Source organism: Panthera tigris, chromosome E1 (assembly GCF_018350195.1).
Source record: "Panthera tigris isolate Pti1 chromosome E1, P.tigris_Pti1_mat1.1, whole genome shotgun sequence".
Classification (NCBI taxonomy): domain Eukaryota; kingdom Metazoa; phylum Chordata; class Mammalia; order Carnivora; family Felidae; genus Panthera; species Panthera tigris.
This window is the reverse complement of record NC_056673.1, coordinates 35,177,910-35,202,294: the sequence shown is the minus strand read 5'-3', so window position 1 is coordinate 35,202,294 and position 24,385 is coordinate 35,177,910. Positions and strand designations below refer to the sequence as shown.

The 24,385-nt window shown below is 61.9% G+C and overlaps 1 protein-coding gene across 1 annotated transcript; it reads right to left on the bottom strand.

Annotated features, from left to right (window-relative positions):
* Positions 1 to 4,840: 4,840 nt before the first annotated feature.
* On the bottom strand, positions 4,841 to 20,398 carry PPP1R9B (protein phosphatase 1 regulatory subunit 9B). Its single transcript, XM_042965556.1, has 10 exons — positions 18,534 to 20,398; positions 14,628 to 14,760; positions 13,225 to 13,345; positions 11,208 to 11,312; positions 9,771 to 9,906; positions 8,993 to 9,145; positions 8,817 to 8,870; positions 7,108 to 7,337; positions 6,637 to 6,733; positions 4,841 to 6,449 (listed from the first exon to the last, which is right to left on the bottom strand). Exons 1-10 carry the CDS (start codon positions 19,914 to 19,916, stop codon positions 6,396 to 6,398), a joined length of 2,466 nt encoding a protein of 821 aa, XP_042821490.1. The 5' UTR covers positions 19,917 to 20,398; the 3' UTR covers positions 4,841 to 6,395.
* Positions 20,399 to 24,385: the final 3,987 nt, after the last annotated feature.

Below are 24,385 nucleotides of genomic sequence, written 5' to 3'. Positions count from 1 at the left end.
CACACTCCTACACACACACACACACACACACACACACACTCATATGCGCAATTTCAACCAGCAACTGCCACAAGGTGGAAATGAAACGGGGCACAGGCTGGGGACTGGTGCTACGAGGCCACTCCTTCCTCCCAAAGCTTCCAGTTCCCAGGGGAGCAGCACCCATGACCTTTGACTCTTCTCTGGGAGTAAAGGAGGCTTTCTGGGAGCCCGGGAAGGAGAAAGAGAAAGGGGCACGAGCCCAGGAGGGAAGTGGGAAGTAGGAACAGGGGCAGACAGGTTGATGGAGAGTCAGTCCACAGAGCTGCAGAGCGGAGGAAGAAAGAGCTGGGGAGAGAGGAGTGGGGCCGGGGAAGCAGTGGTGGAGACGGGCTCCCTGGGCCAGGAGTGAGGCCCCAGGAAGGGCTGCAAGGAGAGACCCAAGGGGTGGCTGTCGGGAGAGGGGCGGGCCCCAGCGGGAAAGGGGCCCGGGAAGAGGAGAAAGACTAAGGCAGAAGTGCGACTGGGAACGGCTGGGAAGGAAAGGCCGGGAGGGGAGGTTGGAGGTGGGGGTGCGGGCAATGGGGAGCCGGAGAAAGCGGCGCCCCCTCCCCTAGGCCCCGGCTGCGGCGGCGGGCGGCGGGGGAGTCGGAGCGCGCTCCCAGCACCGCGGAGGCCAGGGCACCTACCGCACTCCCAGTCGGGGCCGGGCGGCTAGTTTCTCTCCGGCCCAGCCGTCCCACTCCGCGCCGAGCAGGAAGGAGTTAAGCCCTCTCCCCCTCCCCCCCCACCAGTTTTTTAAAATTAATTTCTCCGGGAGGGAGAGGATTAGGGACACAAATCCCATCTCCGCCCCCTCCCCCCCGACAGCCCCAGCACCCCAGCTCCGCGCGGCCCCCCAGGGCTGGGGAAGAAAGGCCCTATCCGACCCCACTCGGGGTCCCGCCGCGATCCCCAGTGACCCCCGCTCTGCTTCCCGGTCCGCGTCGGGGTCCTCACCTCCAGCATCAGTCATCTTCAGCGTCCGGCGCCGCGGGAGCCCCTCGGGCCCATGGTCCTCCGGGCGCGGGCCAGGCGGGGAGGGGCGGGGGACCGTCACCCCGGCCGCGGGGGGCTGCGGGCGGGCTCGAGCCGCTCCATCCCGGGAGAGGGGCGGGCGCGGAGAGTCCCGAAGCCGGAGGCGATGGGGGGAGCGGGAGACGAGGAGAGGGTTTGCGGGGAGCGGGAGGCGCGGGCGGGGCTGGACCAGAGCCCTGACGGGAGGATGCTCCGTGCGCGCGCGCGTGTATGCGTGTGCGCGTGTGTGCGCGCGTGTGTGTGTGCGTGTGTGTGTGTGTGTGTGTGTGTGTGTGTGAGAGAGAGAGAGAGAGAGAGAGAGAGAGAGAGAGAGAGAAGGGAGGGACGGAGGGAACCACCTCCCCGCCCCGCCGCCCGCCGGGCCCCGCCGGATGCAGGCCCCCCGCCGGGCAGGCCGACACGCGTCGCGTCGCGTCCGCGGGGGTCCGCGGGGGTCTCCCGGGAAGGGGCGGTGCGGGGGGCGTGTGGCGGGGAGGCGGGCGCCCGGAGACAAAGAGCAGGAGGGAGGGAGGGAGGGAGCGAGAGGGGGCGGAGGCGGCAGGACGGGAGGGAGGCGGAGGCCCCGCGCGGTGGTCGGGAGAGGGGATTCCGAGTTGCAGCTACTCGTGGGGCCTCGGAAGTCCGGCGGGGAGGGGGGGGGCGGGTGGGAGAGCGGCCCCGCCTCTAGACCCACGGGGCTTCCGCCTCCTCGGCGAGGTCTGTGAGGGCTCCCGATTCATCCATTCAACCGACGTCCACCGAGCAACTTTGGGCGCCAAGGGAACGGAACCACCAGGGCCCCGGCCCGTCGGGGCTCGCGGCGTTGTCAGGGGGACAGACGAGCCCGGGTGCCGTGAGCCCCGGTTCATAGAGGACACTTCAGCGCCGCGAGTGCGCACTGGAGGACGCAGGCCAGGCCCGGGGGTGGGTGAGGGTGGAGGTGGTGGCGATCCGGCAGGCTTCCAGGTGGAGGTGTTGTGTTGGCTACCCCTGCCGGGCAGCACAGGGTAGGAGTGCTAGTGGGGCTAGGGGGTGGCGGGCTAAAAAAGGAAGAGGAGTGAGGCTGCAAAGGTGCAGAGGGAGTGCTTGAAGTTTAAACGGGGAGCCATGGGGGGGGGGCAGTAACAGAGGAATGAGGGGCTCAGATTTGCCTTTTAGGAAGCACCCTTTGGCTCCCCTGTGCAGAGCGGATTGGAGAAGCCAGCTGGAGGCAGGGAGAGCCCTGGTGAGGCCGAGAGGTGAGGGCAGGAGGCCTGAAGATCACAGGTCAAGCTGAGAACTGTTCGGGATAGAGAATGAAAGAAATTGGCCAGATTTGGGGGACCACTGGCCACTGAAGGAGAAGGAGGCCTGGCTTGAGGTTCGAGTCCCGGAGTCAGGGGTGGGGGGTGGGGGCAGGGATGAGATCACACTTGGAGCAGTGAGCTGGAGTTGGTGGCAGGCCAGCCCCGGGGGGGGGGGGGGGGGAATAGCGTAATAGTCAACAGCTAGCTACCATACTGTGATGGCGTAGGAGCCGGGCGCTGTACTAAGCACGTTTTTCCCTGATAGTTAATGTCACCCTTACAATAAACCCATGAGGTAGTTGTTTCTATTACCCCCGTTTTAAGAGGGGGGAAACAGAGACTTTGAAGAATGAAAGTGGCCTCTTCCAGAGCAAATAGGGGGTCCGGAGCTCAAGGGGGAACTGTGCAGCCTGTAGGGATAGAGTTCTCCAATGGCCGGCTGGAGTATCTGTAGTCACAGGTCTCTGAGGGGCTGTGGGAAATGGCATGTTGAGCTCTGATGGCCTGAGGGTTGTGGGTGAGGACAGAATTAATAAGCCTTAAGGCTGAAGTTGTCCTAGGAAATCTGTGGGCATTTTAGGGATCTCTGGGTCTGTCTTTGGAATCTGCTGGCAGGCATGGAGTGTTGGCTAGACTGTGGGGAGCGGAGGAGGGGGCTGGAGACTCTGGGTGACACCCTACAGGGCTGAGTCTGGGATCTTTCAAGAGGACATGATGTTCAGGCATCTGGTGAGGTCTGGGTGATAGGGTGGAGTGAGGGGCTGATTACATAGGCCCTGTAGGGAGTGGGGACATCATGGGTGTGGAACACCAGTGTTGAGGGGTGCGGGTTCTGTGGGAGAGGGTGTCTGCTAGGCCATAGGACCTGGAAGGAGCCCTGTTTCTAGTGATGCTTAAGCTTCTGGGAGTTCAGAAAACGCCCTTCGTTTGATTTCCCTCCACTATGGCAAGTGTTGGGGTTGTGGCATCCTGCTCAGGCAGGTGATAGAGCAGGGCCGTGGTAACAAGCCTCACATAGGCCTGCCCATAGCCACTTGACATAGCCCCAAACATGGACATACGTCATGGTTATGTCACACCTTAGGGCTGAGAGACTCAAAGCAAAGCCACACATAACACCCCCAGCCATACGACACACTCAAGGCTTAGACATGGGGAACCACTTGGCCCACCTTTTGGAACATGCAGTGTGCAGGACCCTCACACAATGCACAGGACAGATGGGGGCACCGGGAGCCCACCATATACACGTAGCCCCAGTCAGACCAGCAGAAGGTGTCACAACCCCATGTCTGCCTTCCCACCCGTGTTGGTCCGGCCACTTCACTTCTTGGGATTTCTTGGCTACGTTCCCTGAGCAGGGCCTCAGTGACCTCTATCTCTGGAGCCATGACCTGTGGCCTTGTGGTCTGGTGGTCTCTGGTCTTGGGATTTGGGCACCTGGATCTTTCTTCCCGGAAGTATTCTAAGGATCCTCCAAGGATGATCTACCTGGAGAAGATGACTTGAGAGGCATGGTCACCATCCCCAGGTTTCTAAGTACCCTCTAGGTGGGTGGCAGGCTGGATGGGTGCTCTATGGTCCTGAAGTGTAGAACTAGGATTTTTGAGAGGAAGGAGTGGGAAGCCAGAATTTGGCTTGACCTGAGACTTGTGTGACAAAACCCTCCACAAGGGAGTGCCTGCCTCAGGTGCTGACTGCCACCAGGTGTTCTGGTAGAGGTCAGTCATCTTGGGTGTTGTCAGGGACCCATCAAAGTGACCTTAAAGGGCCCTGATGTTGGGACTTCATTCCTTCAGGCAAAGGGGAACATGAGAATCCCCTTGGGGGCCAGGCCACTGAGCACAAGTGCCTCGTGCTTCTGTTCTCTCACATATACACGCACCGGCGCCCACAGCAAGGCTAAGGCTGGTGTTGGGGACTACCCCAGCCTTGGCCCTACTCCCCCCTGCTCTCTCCACTCTCTGGGACTTCACCAAATCTCATCCTAGAACCCTGGTATCTGGACTGCCAGACCCATTCTATAGCAATCAGACACGTTGGCACAGAGCTGGGGGCTAGAACGACTTAAATTTTCTAGCACCCGGGGGGACAAAACTGCTCTGCCATGTCCCCTCCCACCTCTAGGAAACCTTTGATCCTTCAGGTACCTCAGGTAAGGTGCCTTGTGAGAGTAGGGACTGGGTATCCCCAGCAGGTTAGACTTCTCAGGGGAGGGACCTGCGCCTCGCCTGACCATATCATATCTAACCCATTCTCTGAACTCAGAAGGCTCCTAAAAAGAGGAAATGCGATAGGCCTAAGGAACTCTCTGGAAACCCCAGGTCTGACCAGGAGAAATGGGTAAAAATGTATGGGTGCCGATGGAGGAAATGGTGACAAGGAATTTGCTGGAAGCGGGAATATATGGGATCTCTGTAGACGGAGCCTCACGGTCAGAGGCAGCACGGGTAGGAGGGGACCACGGGGCACAGACCGACAACCCTGTCCCTCCCCCACGAAACAAGATACCAGTCAGCGAGGCTCTGGGGGCTGCTTTTATGGGGGCGACTTGACAGAGGGCATGGTCCGTACAAAACCGGGAACAATACATACATATATATATATTATATACAGAGACGCAATCCTGCGGGGGGGCGGGGCGGGGGCGGTGCCGGTTGGAGAAACCGGAAGCGCCCCGCGGCCCCGCCCACTCCATCTGCCGGGGCGAAGGAGAAGTGCGTAGGTCTGGGCACTGAGACAGCCAGCTCTTTCAGGGGGTAGGGGCACGTCTGGGGGCAAGGGGTGGGGGGTGGGGGGCGAGAAATACTGATCGATGGCGTGGTCTATTTACAGGGGTCGAGAAGCCCAAACGGATGTGATGGGGGTTGTCTGTTTTTAAAAAATGAACAAAAATCCAGTCTGGGGCAGGGGCATGAGGAAGAGGCAGAATGAGAGGTGGATCCTGAAAAGGGGAGGGGACCTGGGGGTGGGGGTGGGTCTCACCTCCCTTGGTCCAATCCCCAATTTGGGGTTAGAGTGGGGAAACGGAGTGGATTTCACTTAGAAAGCAGGCTGCCAGCAGGGCAGCCCTGGTCTCCAAAAAGATGAGTAGTAGTAAAATTTTGCCCTCCGGTCAAAACATTGGAAAACTGTGGGCGTGGGTGGAGCGAGGCGGAATTTGCGATGTTAGTACAAGGCTTCCAGGTGTGGCCCTGGGCAGGGCAGGGCCTGGCTCTCTGGTGGGTGGGTGGGAAATGTTTGCCTTGCCTAAGCTGCAGCCAGGCCCCCTAAACTGACCTCTCCTCCCCGGTATTCCCAGGCTCGGCCAGGAAACTCGGAGCCCAGAGAGGCCACAGAACAGTTCCAGGAGGAGGTTATGGCTATTTGGCACCTGGGGGTCGGGAGGCACAAGGAAAAATTGAGGGCTGCTGCCCCAGGGAAGGGGGAGCTGGGGACCAGGTGTCCTGGACTCTCCCCTTTTCCCGAAGGATGCATGAGAAATCAGTGCAGGCCCAGTCCCAGCCTCCAGGCTCCAGGGTGGACTCTGTCCCTCCTGGGAGGAGGGACCAGGATGGGAGGAGGAGGCGTGGAGGCAACCCCTCCCAGCAGGAGGGTCAGAATGCAACAGAGACAGCACAATGATGGGGGATGGGGAAAGGGGCCAAGAAGGTAGAATCTCAAGTCAAGAGGCCCAGGGGCCACGTAGGAGCCCCGTGGGCAGGGAGCAGCCTCCAGGTGGTGAGATGCTGGGAGAGCCCCCAGCCCCATTCCAGTCCAGAGACAAAGGCTGGAGGTTGTAAAGTCTGGCAGTATGGTCTGCAGGTCCTTGTGTCCATCCACCACCCAGGCCAAACCCTTGGCATCCCTGGGCCTCCGTGCCTCAGCCCCGCAGGGCGAGCAGGAGGCCGTTCTTCCAGCCACCTCTGTCTGCCCAGGCCCTCTGGTCCCTGAAGCTGGGGGAGGTGGGGCGGAGGGTGGGGGAGTCGGGGCACCTGTCCCCAGGCTGGTAGGGGTCGGGGTGAAGTATTGAGGACAGGGGAGGGAGGACAATGGGAGGGGATTAATTATTGTCCCGTCAAGGAGTGATTCCTGTTAAGTAGAGTTGGAATTCCTCAGTGATTGCAGGTTCCCTTCCAGTTCTGAGATCTGGCAAACAAAAGGGAGAGGGGTCAGGCCTGATACCAGACACAGACCCTGCCCCTCTGCCCACCCTGGTGGTGGCAGGACCCCGAGCCAGCAACACGACTCTCTCTGTCTCCCTCCAGGATCTACAGGGAGCCTGAGAGGAGGGGTCTCCCTGCTGTCCCCTCCCCCAGCGCACCCCTGGGCCTACCTTGTCCAGGAGCTTGTCCATTTCCTCCTTCCTAGCCAGCTCTGACTCTTCCAGAACCCGGCGCTGTGCGGTCTCCTTTTTCAGGAACTCGATCTCCCTAGGGGTCAGCAGGGGGCAGCCCATGGGTGAGGGTGTGTGGTCTGACTGCCATCCAAGGAGTCTCAGGGCCCTCAGCCCTGTCCTTAGCCCCACCTGAGCAGCTCTCGCTCTCTCTCTCTCTCCCCCTCCCCCTGTTCTTAGGTCGGGAGGCCCCAGGTCTTTCCAAAGCTTCTGGGGCCTGTGCTGGCCCCAGTGGCCAGTCATCCTGGGCTCAGGCACCCTCACCAGGGCGCCCTCCAACTTCTGTGCTCTTTGCCTCTCTACTCAGGTGGCGGTGGGGAGGTTCTACCACCAGAGGCCTCTCTCAGTCCACCCTGGGCCAGGACCCGCCCCCCACCCCCACCCCCTGCTCCTAGTGCCCCGGCCACGTACTTCTGCTGGTAGTCTTTGATGAGGCGTTTGGCCTTGCTGTACTTGCGCTCCAGGGCCTGGTACTGGGCCTGGGTCTCCCGCAGGTGCTCGTCCACAGCCTGGCACAGGCTCTGGGCCTCCCCCCAGTAGCCCTCCAGCTTCTCCATGCGCTCCTTGTTCTCCTCCACGCTCTGCTCCAGCTGGGCCTTCTCCACCCGCCACCGCCCCTTCTCCTGCTCCAGGCTCTGTAGCTGAGGAAGGAGCAGCCATGGATTGGCGCGGGCCAGAGGCAGCCGAGGAGCGCCCCCATCCTGGCCCCGGGGCCAGTCTCTGGAGGATGCCTGCAGGTGTGGAGCCCGCTGCCCCCCAACTAGTAACTCTCCTTGGCCCAGCCTGAGAACCAGAGCCTGGAGTGGGGAGAGGCGGGAGCTCAGCCTCAGAGCCCCCAACCAGGGCCCCTGCGCCGTGCATGCGCCTCGCGGGCCAGGGGCCCGGGTCAGTCACTGACCAGCTCTATGACCTGCGGCAAGGCAACTTCTGTCTTAAGCCTCCGGCCTCCCATCTGTGAAATGGGACTGCTTCCTGCCTTGCCAAGCTCACAGGGCCACAGGAAGAGGGTAGGTGTAAAAGAGCAGGGCAGGTGAGGGTCGCCATCGCCCTCTGTCCCCTCCACAGCTCTGGCCCTGCTGACCAGTCCCTGCTTCAGTGGCTTCCTGAACAATCCCGGCTCCTCTGCCACCTTGTCTCCCGCTTCTCACAGTCACCCCACCCGCACAAATCTAGTCCTCCTTTCCGCGGTCTCACTGCCACTCCAGCGCTCAGCCTCAAGCCCCTGCCTCCCCCTCCAGCCTTGCTGGTGGCAAACGCCACCTGCTGTCCGTACCCCAGGCGCATGGGCCTTCTTGGAGATCCTCAGACTTGCCACGTTCCCTCTTGCCACAGGGCCCTCGCCCGTGCCGTTCCCTGTGCCTAGAATGCCCCCCCCCACCTCCTCTCCCCCTTGCCCCATTATCTCCCCCTAGCTGACTCGTCGGCTCTCTGCTCAGTGTGTCACTTCCCCAGAGAAGTCTCCTGTGATTCCCTCCAACAGCTCTGCCCCCCGCACCCACCCCCTCCCCACACACACACTCGGGCTGGATCAGGTTCCCCTGCTCTAGGTGCTCGGCACCCCTGTACTCTCCTCCTACAGAGCCCCGTGTCAGTTGGTAAGGACACAGACGTCACTGTGCACAAGGGCAGGCATCAAATCTGCTTCTGCCCACCACAGGGACCGGAACAGTGCTGGGCACTTAGAAGGTGCCTTATAGGCTTTTACAGATTGAAAGCACGAACAGACCTTTGACTCGCTTTCATGCTCTGCATGGGGTGTGGCCCATCATCTCCACCTCAGAAATGCAGCCCCAACCCGTCCTTCCTATCCATATCCTCTGCCGGCACTCTGGGCAGCCCTGGTCACCACGCCCCCAAGGACACCACCAGGGCCTCTAATTGGCTTGCCAGCCTCCAACATCAGCCCCTCTGCGAGAATGCACGCGTCCTGTGACCCTCTTCCCGAGGGAGGGTCGTGCCTCTGTGTCTCGGCAGACGGATGCCGAGGGTGTACCTATGCAGGCTGACGCACCTGCGTATACGGTCACGTGAAGCCCGAGTCCAGTGTCTCGATGTCCACACCGAGTGGGCGTCCCTAGAGATCTCGGTGAGTGACCCCACTCCCCCTGCCATGCTCTTACCTTCCTTTTTAGCTGCTGGATCTCTGCCTCAGTCACAGCGTGCTTGATCTGGAGCTGTGGGGGCAGAGAGGCAGACGCTCAGCTCCGGCTGGAGTTGGCCGTGCTGTTGGGAGGGATAATGGCCTGCCTTTGCCCGCCACCAGCCCAGGGACCGCCCCCCCCCCCCCTCTTCCCACCTCCTTGAACTTGTGCACCAGCTTCTCGGGCTCCATGTCCACGGGGGACAAGGCGTCCTCGTTTTCCGCCAGCTCGAACACCTCGATGGCCATCTCGCCCCCTGGGAACGTGGGGCTCAGCTCCTCATCCTCGTCGGTGGCATATTCTCCTGTCTGTGAAGGGAGAGAGGCGACTGCACACCCTGTCCACCCCGGCCTCCCTCAGCTCTGATGAGCGGGGCTTAGACTGGCAACGGTCTGCCCAAGTCAGACTGGGGGGCTACCCGGGGGTGTGGTTCATGCCTCCCCCATCAGACTGGGGCTACGCCAGTGGGCGTGGTTTGCGTCTGCCCCCAGCAGCCTGGGGAGTCCCCTGAAGGCCCAGGTAGTTCCCCTGTAAGACTGGGACCCCTGAAGAAACAGCCTGTGCTTTTCCCTTCACGCCACGGGTCCCCTGAGGTCTGGAGCCCCTTCTCCTTCCTTAGATTAGGTCCCCTGAGGGTAGAGGCTATGTATGCCTTCCCCTCAGAGTAGGGATTCTTTGAGGGAACTGTGTTTTCCTTATAGGAGCAGGAAGGGTCTCTGAAGACAGAAAGTGTGACCCCTTCCAGAAGACTAAGTGTTCTTTGAAGGAAGGGTCTGCATGTCCTCCCTCAGTCCGGGGACTCCCCCAGGATAGGGACTGGTGTGCGCCCGCCTTCTTCACAAGGCCTGGGAAAGCAGGGACAGAGGATGGTTGTAATGCTCCATCCAGCCACCAGGGGGCGATGATGCCACCGGCCGGGCCGGCAGTCCCTACCTCCTCGTCGTCCTCCCCGTACTGGGCGTATCTCTGCTCCATCATCTCCCGCTGCCATCGCTCCTGTTCCAGGGTCTGCTGAATTAGCTGGGCCACCTCACTCTGCTCGCCTGGCCGCTCCCGGCCAATCATAAATCTGCAGGGGCACTAGCGTCATGCCTTCGCCTCTGTCTTCGACTGGGTGATGCCACCATCCTCCCCGCTGGCGCACCACCTCCGCCCCCGGACCCTCCCAAGGGAGGTGAAATGAGAGGGTTGAGTCCAGAGGCCGTGGAGTGTTAATAATGAATGGGGGAGCTGGGGGCCCTTCTTGGGTTTCCTTCCCCAGAGAGGCAGAAGGCCCGCTAACCCTCGCGGCCAGTTTTGGGGGAGGGGTGATGTCAGCCAAACCCCCTGCTGAGCTGCAGGGGACAGGAGTTCAGAAGCCGCCTGGGCAGGGCGCTCTTCCTCCACCACCGGGGGAGAAATCGGGCCCTGACCCATCCCAGCAGCCCTCTTCCCCACTCCCCTGCCCTGGGGCTGTGGGGGTGTGCCTTGTGTGAGCTCCAAGCCCCCAAGCTTCAGGAAGGGGCGGGAAGATGGTGAGTGGAGATTGGGATGGAGAGGAAGTAGTGGAACTTCCAGGCACCAGCCCCTCCTCTCCGTGGCCACCCACATCCTGTTTCTGTCCACCACCCTTTCCTGGGGGCAGTGCCCCTCTTGGAGGGGGCAGGGAGTGGTCCCCGAATGTTATGCCAGAGAGGGACGTAAGGAGCTCCTAGCCCAGCTCCCTTCACCGACAGGCCCGGGGAGGAGAGTCGGCCAGGATTACACAGTGGGTGAGAGAGAAGGATGCGGTAGGTGCCCGGTGGGGGAGACTCCCAATTTGGATGGCATTCTCCCTGCACATCTTGGTTCTTTGGTGAGTTAGTCACGGACAAGCAGGGGAAGAATAAGTCCAAGAGGCCAGTTTGGAGGTGCAGCGGGCCATGGGCCTTGAAGCCTGTGCTGGTGGCCAGCAGTACTCAGGGGCTTGGGAGAAGACGGCAGGCGTAGGGTAGGGATACGGGCACAGCAATTCCTCCGGGGAGGGAGGCCATGAAAGCTACTCTGTGTGGTGAGCCGCCCAGTGGCTCGGTCGGTCGGTCGGTTAATCATCTGACTCTTGGAGTCGGCTCAGGTCACGATCTCAGGGTCCGTGAGTTCGAGCCCTACGTCGGGCTCTGCACGGACAGGGCAGAGCCTGCTTGGGATTCTTTCTCTCTGTCCCTCCCCCGCTTGCTCTCTCGCTCTCAAAATAAATAAAAATAAACTTTAATTCAAAAAAAAAAAAAATAAGGGGGGCTGTCCAGACCTTACCTGGGTACGGCCAGGTGGGCTGAGTGCCGGGATGAGGGCCAAACCTCCTGTCCGCTCCCACCCCATGCCCACCCAGCCCCCCCTGCTCCGGGCCCTTACCGCACTCGACCCTTGGTGTTCCGGAGCACGGAGGCTGCAAAGCTCTGGGTCACTCCCACCAGACTCGTGCCATCCACCTCCACAAGGAGATCATTCACTTGGATCCTGGGAGAGGCCACACTGGTCAGCAGGGGTCACCGGGGAACCGGAGCTGAGGTAGAGGCGGTCCCCCTCCCATCCGAAACTCGAGGCTCAGTCCCCGCTGGGCCCTGGTACTTTGTCTACTTGGATAAAACGCATGAGGCCAGAGCATCCCGTATCGCCCCAGACTCACCAGCGGGCAGGGAGACCCGGGCAGGCAAAGCAGACACGGGCACGCAGGACCAGGAGTGGTGGCAGGCACACGTCCTGCGACAATCACACCCCTGTCCCTCCTCCGTCACACCCGACAGAGCGGGTATAGAGCATCCAGAGTTCGTTACCACCATGGACGCCGGCGGGGGCCCGAAGCACAGGCGACACACGGTCCGCTTCTAAGTCCACGTCTACAGACCCGGGTCTGCCGAGTGGCTCCCAAATGCCCGGGACCCACGTAGCGGAGCAAACTGCGGCGCTCAGGTGCTGGCCCGTAGGCTCATGGCACCCTCAGACGGGGACACAGCCCCCACCACGTTCTCAGTGTGGCACGAGGGGCCCTGCTTCTCGGCACAAGGAGAGAGACCGGGGTGTCCGGCCCAGCCTGCCGAGGGGGACGAAGGGACTGGCGGGACCCTTGGCCACCTCCTTCCTCCACTCCCACCTCCCTGCAAGCTCCAGGCCTTCTCCCCGGCCTCCTATGCGGAAATGGAGGAAATGGCCTATTGTGAAGAGCTCACCCCCGCACGCCCCAGGTGTGGCCACACTCTCAACATGGGCGCACACTTCCCACATCACCACCACCAGGGAAGGCTCTGGAAATTCAAATGAGGGGGTAAGGGAAAGGGCGGAGGCCGTCACCTTCCTTTTGTCTGCCCCCCGAGCCCCCAGGGCCACAGCAGGCAGCAGCACCCTGAATGAGGCAACCCAAGCTCCACCAACATGACCCCAAGTCACCCGGCCCTCACAGGGACACCCATTCACCTCTGTCACACCGAGGGGGTCCGGGTTGGGAGGTACCACCACAAGGCACCCCTGATTATCAACCTCCAACTTCCGACAACCCCGGGGACGCCCTAAAGCCCGTCCCACTTCCCCCCTGCGATACACACACACAGTGGAGGGGCCCACAGTGGGGTCACTGGGCCGCCTGGGGCTCCAGGAGGCCCTCCCTGAACCTTCTGACCCCTCCAGCCTCAGACGCCAAGCAGAGCACCCATGCGCACACATGCACACGCACGCACACAAGGAGCGTCTCCCCTCCAGGCATGGCCCACCAGTCTTTCTAGCCACACCACGCACCTGGATCCCCCTTGCTTGCTATGCTCCCGCCACACCCGCCTGCTTTCAGTCCCCTTCCTGGAACCTGCCGCACATTCTACTCCCTCAGCCTGGCTAACTCCTGCTCATCCTTCAGGTCTCAGCTCCAACGTCACTTCCTCCAGGAAGCCTTCCCTGCGAGCCAGAGAGAACAAGTCCTCCTTTTGATGCCTTCATGGCACCCCTGTGCTACTTTTCCCGTGGTTTCTGTGCGTCCACTTGGATGCCCGTCTGCCTCAACATACCACATGCTTCTTGAGGGCAAGGCCCTCATCACTGACTGCCCAGGGCTGGCTCCAGCCCCGCCCACAGAGCCAGAGACTCGGTATTTGCTAAGTGAAAATCAAAAAGCTCAGAGGTCTCCGCCAGGAACACAACCTCCACGCCTGTGCTCTCCCTACCGCAGCCCAACACACACCGAAAGCCAGGACGTGCGATGCCTCCGCGCAGCCCCCCTCCAAAGAATGTAAGTGCCTTGAAGGCAGGGGTCCCATCAGTTGTGTTCGGCGCTGTACCCCCTGGACCAGCACCAAGCACGATAAGGCTCCAGGAATACCTGAGCCCCACACAGACAGTGGCCCGCCCCGCGGCTGGCAGCCAGTGGGGGAGGGGGAGGCGGTACCTGCCGTCCCGATGGGCTGCACCACCCTCGGTCACGGTCTTCACGAAGATGCCCAGCTTCTCCAGGCCCATGTCCGCCCCGGCCCCCATACCGATGATGCTGATGCCCAGGCCCTCAGAGTCTGTGGAGCAAAAAGTCGTGAGAGGCTGGTGTTGGGAGGTGGGGGTGGGGTGAGGCGTTCCAGCCAGGGCTTGCAGGGGGACAGAGAGAGAGAGATGTCCCCCCCACCCCAATCTCCAACCTCACCCCAGGGCACAGCCCGACCTCGAGCAGCAGGCCCCGCACTCAGGGGATGTCCGCAACTGGGGAAGGGACACCATTCTCTCCCCTCTCTTTGTCAAGCCAACCAGGAGGCTCGTGGGTCACTCCCTGCTCTGTGCTCTCCACCCCCAAGAACCACTGGGCAGCAGGGCAGGCTGAGGGTGGCCCGGGGGGTGGGCCAGAGACGACTCTGCACGCAGATGAGGGGTGCAGAGGGATGGGCGCAGCTGCCCCCCCTCCTGTCTCACGGGCCTCTGACATCCAAACTCTTATCTTCCCCCACAAACAGGCTCTTCCCGTCTGCCACTCCCTCCTGGGGCCTGGGAGTCACCTGGATTCCTCCCTCCCCCATCACGGCCTCAGCCCGGGCCAAATAGCCTCCAGATCCTGCAGATTCTGCCTCGCAAGGATCTCTCCAGTGCACCCACTTCCCACACAGCCATCGTCTGGTCCACACCACTGTGGTCTCTCCCCATCCACTTATGACCCTTCTCCCCACAGCACAGCCTGCGGTGGTCTTTCTAAAATACCTTTCCCATGCCCTGCCACGGTTTCCCGGTCCATCCACGGGGACCACCTGTCCTCCACGTGGTCTACGAGGCCCCACATACCCCCCTTGCCCTCGTGATCAAAATCTAGCCGAGTCTCTCTTTTCTCTTTCCCGCAACCTCTCCTGAGTTCCACCCCCCCCCCCCCCAGCCACCTCCACCTTCAGAACTCAATGCAAGCATTCCTTCCTCGGGGACCCCACTGACCTGAGCCTACATGCTGTTACGGCGGCCCCTCCCATCCCTGCCCAGCACCCATGACAGCCTGTGAGGACACAGTTGGCTGGGAGTGTCCCATCAGTGCTGGCTTCCCACCAGCGCGAGGCCCACACAGAGCCCAGAGCCCAGCCCCCAGCGCCCCCCGGGGACCTGGCAGCTGGGCTGGGTGAGCACAGAGTGGGGCAGGACAGGGTCGGTGGTGGGAGCTCTGGCCGCAATGGAGTCCGTGTGGCTGGGGACGCTGGCAGGGGCCCAGGCAGGGTAGACACCAAAGTCCCCAAGGAAGCACCCCCCCCCCCACCCCACGCCAGGGCCCAGGGCAGAGCTGGCGCCAGAGGAGAGACCCCCCACCCCCACCCCGCGGCCGTGTCTCACCCTTCTCCAGCTCCACAGGGAACAGCTCCAGCCTCTCTACCCGCTTCTCTAGCTCGTACTCAGCGGAGGCGGCCATGGGATCCACGTCCTCGTTGCGCCGGTCGTAGTCCTCGTTGGAGTAGGTACTGAACACCTGCAGAGGGGCCGCTCGTCAGAGGGCAAGGGCAGAGCTGGTGCGGAGAGGCCGCCAGGGCCGGCTGAGGCCACCCGTTGGCCTGCTCCAGGCCTCCCCCAGCCCCAAGATGACCCCAGCTCGGAGGGAAGGGCCTGCTAGCGCTTCAGTCCACGGGGCGAGAGACAAAGGGATGTCGTCGCCCCATCCACACCGTCACTCTCTCCTGCAGCCCCAGCTGGGCATGAGCATGGCTGCTGTGGAAGGAAAGGAAGGGCAACCCTGGAGAAACCGTCAGACTCAGGAAGCCAGGTGTCCAGGTCAGAGGCAGACCAACAGACTGGGGCAGAAAGAGACACAGGAGGACCCAGAGAGCCAGACAGGGGCAGACACAGACGGCGGCGGGAGAGTCCGGGAGAGTCGAAAGAACAGGCTGAGCAGGAGCAGAGGGGAAGCGGAGGAAGGGAGTAAGAATGGAGAAGATCCGGGAGGATGCCAGATGGGGAGAGAGGGGGGAGCGGGTGTGAGACGCAGGGAGAGGGGAGGGAGGAGGAGAGAATGGGACAGAGAGGCACCCAGGCCCCCAGGCCCCAGCTGACCTGAACTTGAAGTTGAGGCTGGGGTGGGGGAGGGAGGCAGGCAGGATCACCCCAGCCCCATGGAGAAAGGCCAGCACTCTACTTGAGGTGCCCCTCAGGTGACGGGAGGTAGGGAGGGTGAGGGGAAGAACGCCAGGCCCACGTGGCCTTGCCTGCATGGCCAGGCCTCAGTTTCCCTCCAGAGAAGCAGCTCTGAGGCGTGCCCCTTATCCCCAGCGCACTAGGAGGCCCAGGCCGGAGGCTCGGGGTCCTGGTGACAGCAAGGAGCCCGGGCAGGCAGCAGCCCCTCTGACGTGGTCCACAGTGAGCCCAGACTGCAGGGAGGCCCCAAGGCCAGCCCTACCTTGTCGGCCCCTGTACCCTCTGCTGTCTCCTTCCTGTGGCTCTCTGTGAGAAGGAGAATTCTGACCCTCCCCCAGAGAACAGAGAAGCTAGGGCAGGGGCTCTGTGGGAGTGCCTAATTCTGGGTCCAGGCGGGGGTACCCCCAGTGGGAGGTTAATGAGCACCATTTGGGGTACCATGACGCGTTCATGCTTCGTTGCCTGCAGCGACAGGTTGGCACCACTTGGAGCTAAGCGGGGGCGAGGAAGGGTGGGAGCAGCTCTATCCGACGGCTGGGCCTGAGGCCTGAGCAGCTGGAGTGGAGCACCGTGTCCCCCGAGGCCCCTGCCGGGGCCCTCTCTCCTCCAGGAGCAGGCCCAGGGGCACCCTGGCGGGCAGTAGACTTGTGTCCCAGCCTTTGTTCGGGCTCGCTTGGTGTCATCCTCCACTCCCCACCGGAGCCTCGCTCCCACGGTGGGGTTTCATAGGATTAGAAGTGCAGCTGGGAGGGGCCTATGTGGTCACTTAACTCACTCCCCTCGATTTCGCTGCATCAGAGAAACTCGAGCTCAGGCCCTTAAAGCTCATCGTCAATTGTGCAGTGGCCCCCTGACATCTGGCCGCTGGCCTCCAAGCCCCCTGGAGGGAGGGGCCACCCAGTCTGCAGATAGAATAAGATGCCAGGTCTGCCGCTAAGGTCACTCGGGTTGGCCAGTGGCCGGGCAGGATGAGACTCCACCCGGTGGGCCCTGGCAGGTGGGTCACCTGTGACTTTGTCCCCGTTGCACTCATGCCCCCGGGGCCTCGCAAATCGGCTTTGGCCCACTTTTGCACGAGTCCCTTGACCCTCACCCCAGGCCCCAGGCCCCCTCTCACATTGCCCACCACGATGTGCTGAGCCTATCAGAAGGCCCAGTCCCCCGCCCCCAACCGACCATGTGGAATCGGGCTCTCTGTCCTCAGCAGAAGCCTCTGTAGAGGCAACAACCGGGTCATCGGTAGGACACAAGACCCTCCAATCAGTGTCAATGCAGAGTGGGGGCAGGGAAAGGGGAAAAACAGGGACCCACTGCCCAGGGTGGGGAGGAGGAAATCCCCAGCAAGGTCAAAAGTCACACATACCAAGGCAGCACCACAGACCACTGGCTCCCACACTCCTGCGAGCGACGGTCACCAGGGAGTCGGGAAACACTGCTCCAAATCATGCGCTATTTTTTACCCAAAAATCAGGGTAAGGTGTCAAATATAGACAGTCAGAGGCCCAGGACTGAAAAACCAAACTCCACCTCTGAAGGGATCAGGCCACTCAGAGAACTGGTTGGGGATGGGAGGGTCCTGACTCCCTCCGTGGTCCCCACCTCCTCCTCGGGTCCCAAGAAACACCATAATCTTCTTCCAGACCATCCAGGATCCTGTCGCCCTCAGGAGGGGGAGGGCTGGGAAAGGACACGTAAGGTCGCAGCCCCAGATGGGGGAGGGATGGCGTGGCTGGAGTGGCACCTTTCAGGCCTCCGCTGGGGTGGGAGCGGGGAGGTGGGAGAGGGGCAGCCGTCGTTAGGAGGGGTGGGAGGGAACCTGGGCAGCTTCAGTGTCCAAGAGCAGTTATGGAAACTTCAAGCAAACAGATGAGGGTTTGGCAGGGGAGGGTTAGTAAAGGCAGGGTCCAGGCCTAGGAGAGTCCAGGGGCCCGGACACCCCCCCTGCAGCAGACCTGGTGCTGGGCACAGCTGAGCCTGGGGTGGTGAGAAAGGGCCATCTAGACTGGATGTGCTAGCCAAGATTGGAGGGTGGCAGGAAGTGGGGGGTGGTGACCTGGGACTCTTAATTCTTCCCAGGGATGTCCCCCTACCCAGACCCCGTCGGCACTGTTCTGAGGAGCTCAGGGCACTGGCACAAGCCACAAATCAATCACCAAGAGCGATGGTGGGGAAGTGGGGGGGTGGACTGAGACCCCCAAAAGGGGCAGCTCCCATCCCTCTTTTAGGGCACCCAAAGAATGTGGCAAGAGCACTGGGAGTTTGCCAAGGCCATGAGAGTCTGTCCTACTGAGCAGCCAAGAGCAAAGGCATGTGGGCAGCTGCCAGGCATCCTGGGGGCTTTCCCAGCCCCACCCCCTCTCTTCGTGCCCAGTCCAAGGCCCAGCCCCCTCATGGGCCAGGCAAGGTGCCTGCTCCCTGTGGAGCCCAACACCTCCACCTCCCCAGATGGCCCAGCACCGACCCCAGGAAACAGGGCCCCAGCGCCAGGCCTTTCCCCCACCCCCAGTCACATGGGCCCGGCCCAGCTCACCCTCATAGACCTGCTTCCCTCTTTCACTTCTGCAAACTTGGGGTGGGGGCTACAGACAGGATGAAGGGCTGCGGTCCCCTACACCTTCGTTTTAGGAAGTTCTTGGCTCCTCCCTCCTCTATAGGGGAAAAGTGGGGGTGGGGGGGTGTTTCTAAGCTCCCCCCACCTCTCCCGCCCAGAGTGGAGTAAGGACCCATGTGGGGAGGGTCTCCTGAGGACACACACACAGACGCACACCTCCCCACCACCCAAGTCCCAGCCTCAGGCAGCCTCCGGAGGAAGCGTGTCTGGGAGAGGAAGGGAAAGCAGGTGTCCCAGGATGCGGGTGCGGCGGAGCCTGGGCGAGGTAGCAGGCAGAGGAACCTGAGGGCAGGTCGGGGCAGGCCGCCCTGTCTCAGGCCTGAAAATCGTGCCCCTCTGACAAACAGCTGGAACTCCCCCACGCCCCCCTCAGGGTGGTAACTTCTGGGAAGGGGGCTGGGTGGCAGGGGCTGACTCAGCCTGCCAAACCCGGCTTGGCGAGGCGGGGGCGACGGCGTGCACGTGGCAGGGGCGGCGCGGGGGCGGGAGGGGGGCTCACTTACTTGGATGGGCGCCGTGCTGAAATGGATCTTCCGGCTCGGGGCCGGGTCCTCTTCTTCCGAGAGCCCCGGGATCTCCACGCACCCCGACTCGGGCTCGTAAGGGGGCTCCCCATCCTCCTCGTCTTCTTCGTCGTCCTCCTCCAGGGCACTGCCCCCAGAGTCCTCCCCCAGCCCACTGTAGGCGCTCACGTCCACCAAGTCTGCCTCCGAGAAGTCCTCCTTCTTGGACTCATCCGCCTCCTCGGGGGCCACGTCCGGGGCCCGGCCGTTGCCCACCCCTCTTTCAGGCGCAGCCACGGTCGCCGCGGCCTCCTCCGGGGCCGCCTGGGCCTTCTTCTGCTCCTCGGGCGCGGGGCTGGCTGTGGTTGCCAAGGTGCTGCCATTCTCCAGGGCCGCGTGGACCGTCACCTCCGCCTGAATCACCTCCCCGGGCGCCGCCTCGGCCTCCGACTCCCCGCTCTCCTCCACCTCCACGGGCTTAATCTTGCGCACCTCCCGGGGCTTGGGGGGCGGCCGGGCAGGGGCCACTCGGTGCTGCGGAGGCTGCTGCCCTCCAGGGCCGCGTTCCTTCTCGGCCGGTGCATCCCCCGACGGGGCGGGCGGCGGCGGCGGCGGCGGCTGCTGGAACACCCGGGACCGCTTACTGACCAGCTTCGAGTTGACCTGGGGAACCCCGGCGGCCGCGGCCCTGGGGAGCCCGGGCCCACGGTGGAGGCCGGTCCTCGAGTCGGCCTTCTCGAAAACGGCGCTGAGCTGGCTGACCGTCGGCGACACGGCGTCGGCGTCCAGCTTGTCCAGCGCCTCGGTGCTGCCGTTGAAGCGCACCACGACGTCCAGCTTCCGGTCCTGCAGGCCGGCGCGCTCCTGCCTCAGCAGCCGCCGCGCCACGGCCTCCTTGTCGCCGCCCGCGGCCGCCGGGACGCTCCGTTCGAACAGCTTCCGCGTCTCCTGCAGCCGGGACGGCGGGTGCGGCGGCGGCGCGGGCTGCGCCGAGGGCGCGGGCTTGGAGTCGAAGCGGCTCACGCGCTCCGACACGCTGGTGCCCAGCTTGAGCAGGGCGCTGTGGTCCACGTTCTCGTTCAGGCTGCTGGCCCGCGGCAGCGACAGGCGCACGCCGCGCTCAGGCGCCCGCGGGGCCTCGGTGGGGCCCGCGCCGCCGCCCGCCTCGCCCGGCGGCCCCGCCGTCGTGCCCATCTGCAGGAACATACTTTTGATGCGGTGGACGTTGGAGCCATATTTCTTGTGGTGGGCCGCCTTGGGTGCCTCGTCGGGCCCGGGCGCGTCCGGCGGCTTCAGCGCCTGGATGCCCGCCTCGTAGGCGCTGCGGTGCGGGGAGGCGCTCCGGAGGGGACCCCCGGGCCCCCGCGGCTCCGTCTTCATCATGGTGGGGGGAGACGGGGGCGCATCCCCTCGCTTCCCGCTCCCCCCCTCCAACAGGCGGCTGGCCAAGTCGGGACCACTGCCCCCCTCCCCCCCGAGAAAAGAAACCCCGGAAGGCCTTTTTTAGGCTCCCCCCAAACCAAGCTGCCAAAAACAGTTAACCCCGCTTGAAGAAAAAAAAAAAAAGGAAAAAAAAAAATCTCCGAGCGCCCTGTGTGGGTCGCCTCCCCCAATCCAGCTGCCACAGACAGCCAGCCCCTCTTTCAAAGCCCGAGAGAGCGGCCTGCTACGGTCGCCCCCACCCAAATTAGAAAAGCGGCGGCCGGGGCCGGTGGGACCGCGCGCCCTGCCCGCGAAGCAGCGGCGGAGGCGCCGGCTCACATCGTCCGAGGCGGTGTCAGCGGGGCTGGCAGCCCGGGCGTCCCCCACCCCGGCCGGGGGCCTCGGCTCTCGGGGGGCCCGGCACCCCGGCGCCCATGGCTGCTCGGCCGGCCCGGGCCGCTCCGCCGCCGCGCCACCCTCCCTCCCTCCCTCCCCCCCGCGCCCCGAGCCTCGGTCTTTCTCTGGCTCTGCCCGAGCGGCGGCAGCCCGAGACCGAGCGGCTGCCCTTCTCGCCGCCGCCGCTGGGGGACTGGCACCTCTGGGTCCTAAAGGGATCGGATTTCCGGGGCCGGAGTCTGTGAGCCCTCCCCTTCCCCTCCTCCCGAACGTATCCCCTCCCCTGCCGGTCCCTCGCCGACCGCCTGACGCTGACCCCAGTTCTCGGCCTGTCCTCTCCGGCCCTTCCATCCCAACCTCTGATTGCGGCTTAGCACGACCCTCAGAAGCACAACCCCACCAAATATTGGGTGCGGGGAGGCAATCCAGCCCCAGTGGTCTCTGTGCGGTCCCCTCTCCATTCCAAACGTGAGGGGAGATTAGTGGGGCGGGGCAAAGGATCCTTCATGGTATTTGGAGTTCCCCAGTATGGTTCAAGACCATAAGCATCAAAATCTATGGGCACTTAAATTTTTTCTTTTTTTTTAATTCAGATTTTTGGGCCCTCCTCCAAACTTTGTGAAACAGAATCTCAGAGGCCGGCGCAGGAATCTGCATTTTCACAAATTCTCGTGTAGAACCGTTTGCGCTCTCTCAGGTGTGAAAGCTGGGTCCAGTGTTGCTGGCTTTGTGGTGGAGGAGGAAAGGAGAAAGGAAATGGTCCTCATGGCCCAGGTGGCAGCCCAAAGCTGGCCTTTGCCCTTTGGAAGTCTGAAAGGGGTGTCAGCCTGCCCAGCACCCAGGCTGCAAGAGAGGGGGCGGAATCCGTGTCTTCAAGCCCCTGCTAGGGCACTCTTGCCTCTCAAACAAGAAGGAGTTTGGGAGGAGGAATTCTGGAGGCCTGGGGCCAAAGTTTCAGCAGTGAGAGGTCTAGCTTGGGTCTCTGATCTAAAGGATCCTGGCCACTGTGTGCAAGTGTGTGTTAGGGAGGCAGGGAGAAAAATGGTAGTGATCTGCACACCCCCTGTCCCGGCAACCCAGAAAGTTGTTCTGATGCTCTCCCCAATCCCACATATACAACAAGGAGCCTGGGTTGCCCTTTACGCATCCCCAGCTGCCAGGGCTGGGAGTAAATGTCCACCCAATAGACCATGACAGGTCCAGATGCGCTGCCTCACTCCACAGATCCCAGAAAATGCTGAACAGTGTGGACCCTAGGACCCAGGGAACGACTCAGGCACAAAGCCTCCCCCCACTCCCAGCTGCTTCCTGCATCTAAGGCCTTCCTGCGGTCTCTGCCTCCTCCCCCGCCCTCTTCTCTTCCATCCTCTTCCTCTTCTTCCCAATCTCCCACTCTCTCTCCAGCTCGCCTAGAAGGGCTGTTGTAGGGGATCCTCCCACCCCTCCACTGTAGGGGTGTGTGTGGGTTTTGCGGGGATATAAGCCGGTTAACACGTGCAAAGGAGCATGGGGGATGGGGTGTGGGAAGCTGCCTGGGAATCCTGAATATTGGGACAGGGAGGGGCCAGGAACCACAGGACTGGATCCAGAGGCTAAGGGAGAGGGAAGATTTGGGCTCCAAGCAGGAACCGGAAATGAACCCAGACCTCAGGCTTTCCAGGGACACCTGCCTCCTTTGCCCAGCTGCCCGGGGTTGCTTTCTGCCCTTTCCCCCCCTCCTCCCCCTCCCCTGCCCCCCCCCCTCCCGCCGGCAATTTTACACTTTGGGATGGGACAGGCTGAAGAAACCATCCTCAATTTCCCCTCCCTCCTAGCCCTTTTTAGAAGACCTCTTTAAAGAACAAGCTTTGGGACTTGGGTTTCCAAGTTCCAGTCTGGAGCTGGAATCCCGCCTCCCCTCGAAGGTCCCCCGACCCCTCTGTAGAAGTTGGGTGAGACAGAAATCTCACCTAGCTGAGGGGATGGAAGTTTGGACAGTGTCCCCAGAAACTCTTGTGTGGACTGGAGGAGGGCGCAGGCCCCTGGGTGTTCTGCCCAGAATCTCCCACACCCTTTGGTGAGTCATCTTAACTGGTCCCAGCCCAAGGGGTCTGGGCCCACGCTTCTGGCCAGGTGGGGAAGTTGGCTTCTAAGGGTGGGAGGAGGAGCTGAGAACCAGCAGTCAGGACCAGTGACCCTGGGACCCCCAACACCTCCAGCAGCAGCAGCATGGGGGGCAAACTGGATTACCGAGGTGCTTGGATCTCCCTGTCCTGAGACTTCCAAGGGTGAAACCCTTTTAAGTGCTTTGGGATGCAGGCGGGTGGAGTCAGCCCAGAGCTTGGAAGGCTGAGGCTAATGAGCGGGATTATTATTTCACGGGCTCCTGGTTAGCTCAGCGACACCCCCAGCCAGAATTCCCGAAGAAGCTTTTAAGGAGCAGTAAATGCTTTACCATCACTCCTTCCCTGGGGTCAGGCACCAAGCCGGCTGGCCTGTGAGATTAGGCTAGACCGGTGGGGAATGGGGTATAATCTCTTCCATCCCCCTCCCTGCCTGTCTGGAGCAGTAATCCCCCCTGCAGTGAGGGTACTTTTGGAAGGGTTACCATCCAAATGGAAAGATTTAAACCTAATTTCCATCCTGTCACCGTGAATCCTCACCTCTCTCCTTCGGATCAGCACCCCACACCCCAGGGTAATTTAATCATTCTTTCTGTAGTCCTGTGTGGAGAAGGCCTTGATGGCCAAGTTGTCTTGTGGTCTTTAAGTGGAAGTTCGGCTCAGGTCATGATCTCGCTGGTTCATGAGCTCGAGCCCCACGTCGGGCTCTGTGCTGACACCTCAGAGCCTGGAGCCTGCTTCGTTGTCTGTGTCTCCCACTCTCTGCCTCTGCCCCCCCCCCCAAAATAAATAAACATTACCAAAAAAATGTTTCTAGATGGAAGTTCCTTCTTCACCTTGCGCTGGAAGAGAGGGTGAGGCGGTTCCCAAAGCTGACCCAGGAGCTAGGCTGTCAGAGATCAAATCGGGGCTCTTTCACTTGCTGTGTGACCTTGGGAAAGTCACTCGGTGTCTCTGCTCTGAGAAGATAAACAGAATAAAGTAGCTGGAACACAGAAAGTAGGGTATGTGGGGGAGGAGATGCCTTTCCGGGTTCTTGATCAAAAGGCTGGGGGCTTCTACAGGGAGAGATCATCTGCCCTTGACCCTTCTGAGAGAGCCCCTCCCCATTTTCTACCTAGCCCCAGATCTGATGAGGGCCCCCTGAGACTGTTCCTCGAGGCTGGCCAGTTTTAAACACCAGGTGTCACGGGTGATGAAGGCAAGGAGATCTGTGATAAGTCCCAAGCCCTCAGTGCCCTGGGCTCAGGCCTGGGCTGGGCGCCAAGGCTGACTTCTCTTCCCAGCCCTGGGGCCTTGAGACTCAGCCTGTGAACGTTGTGTTTCTGTGGCCACAGTCATCTGAGCAGAGGCCGACCTAGACCCTGCCCTTCAACCATTTTGTGGGGAGCCAGTAGTCCCCGCCCCAATCACTCCCGTTCATTTGTCCTCCTCTGCCAGAGGCTTCAGCAGATAGGAAGATGCTGGGAAAGGCGTGTGTGTTCTCACATAACATAAATCCAGGATGTCGGTGCTGCTGGGGGGGGAGGGGGGGGCTTTAGTGGCCCTTGGTTGACCGCTTCCCAGGGGAGTGAGAAGGACTGAGACACAGGCAGAGGGAAGTGACTTACCCGGTTTTAGAGGAAAGACTAGGCTGTGGTTCAAAAGGTCTGAACTGAATCATAGCTTCGTGCACTTGCTGGGTGACCCGGGGTTAGTCATTTTCCCTCCCTAAGCCTAATTTCCTCAGAAAGCTCAATTTGTATGTCTGAGTGAGTCTCCTGAGCACAGGGGACCCTGGGGCTCCCCCACTCTCTGTGGAGCCAGGCAGAACAGGGGCTCTGAAGCCAGACTGTCTTTGTTCCCAACCTGCCACTTGCCAGTTAAGGGATTTTAGCAAATTTCTTTATCTGTAAACTGGAGAAAACATAGCAACCTCAGAGTGTTAACGAT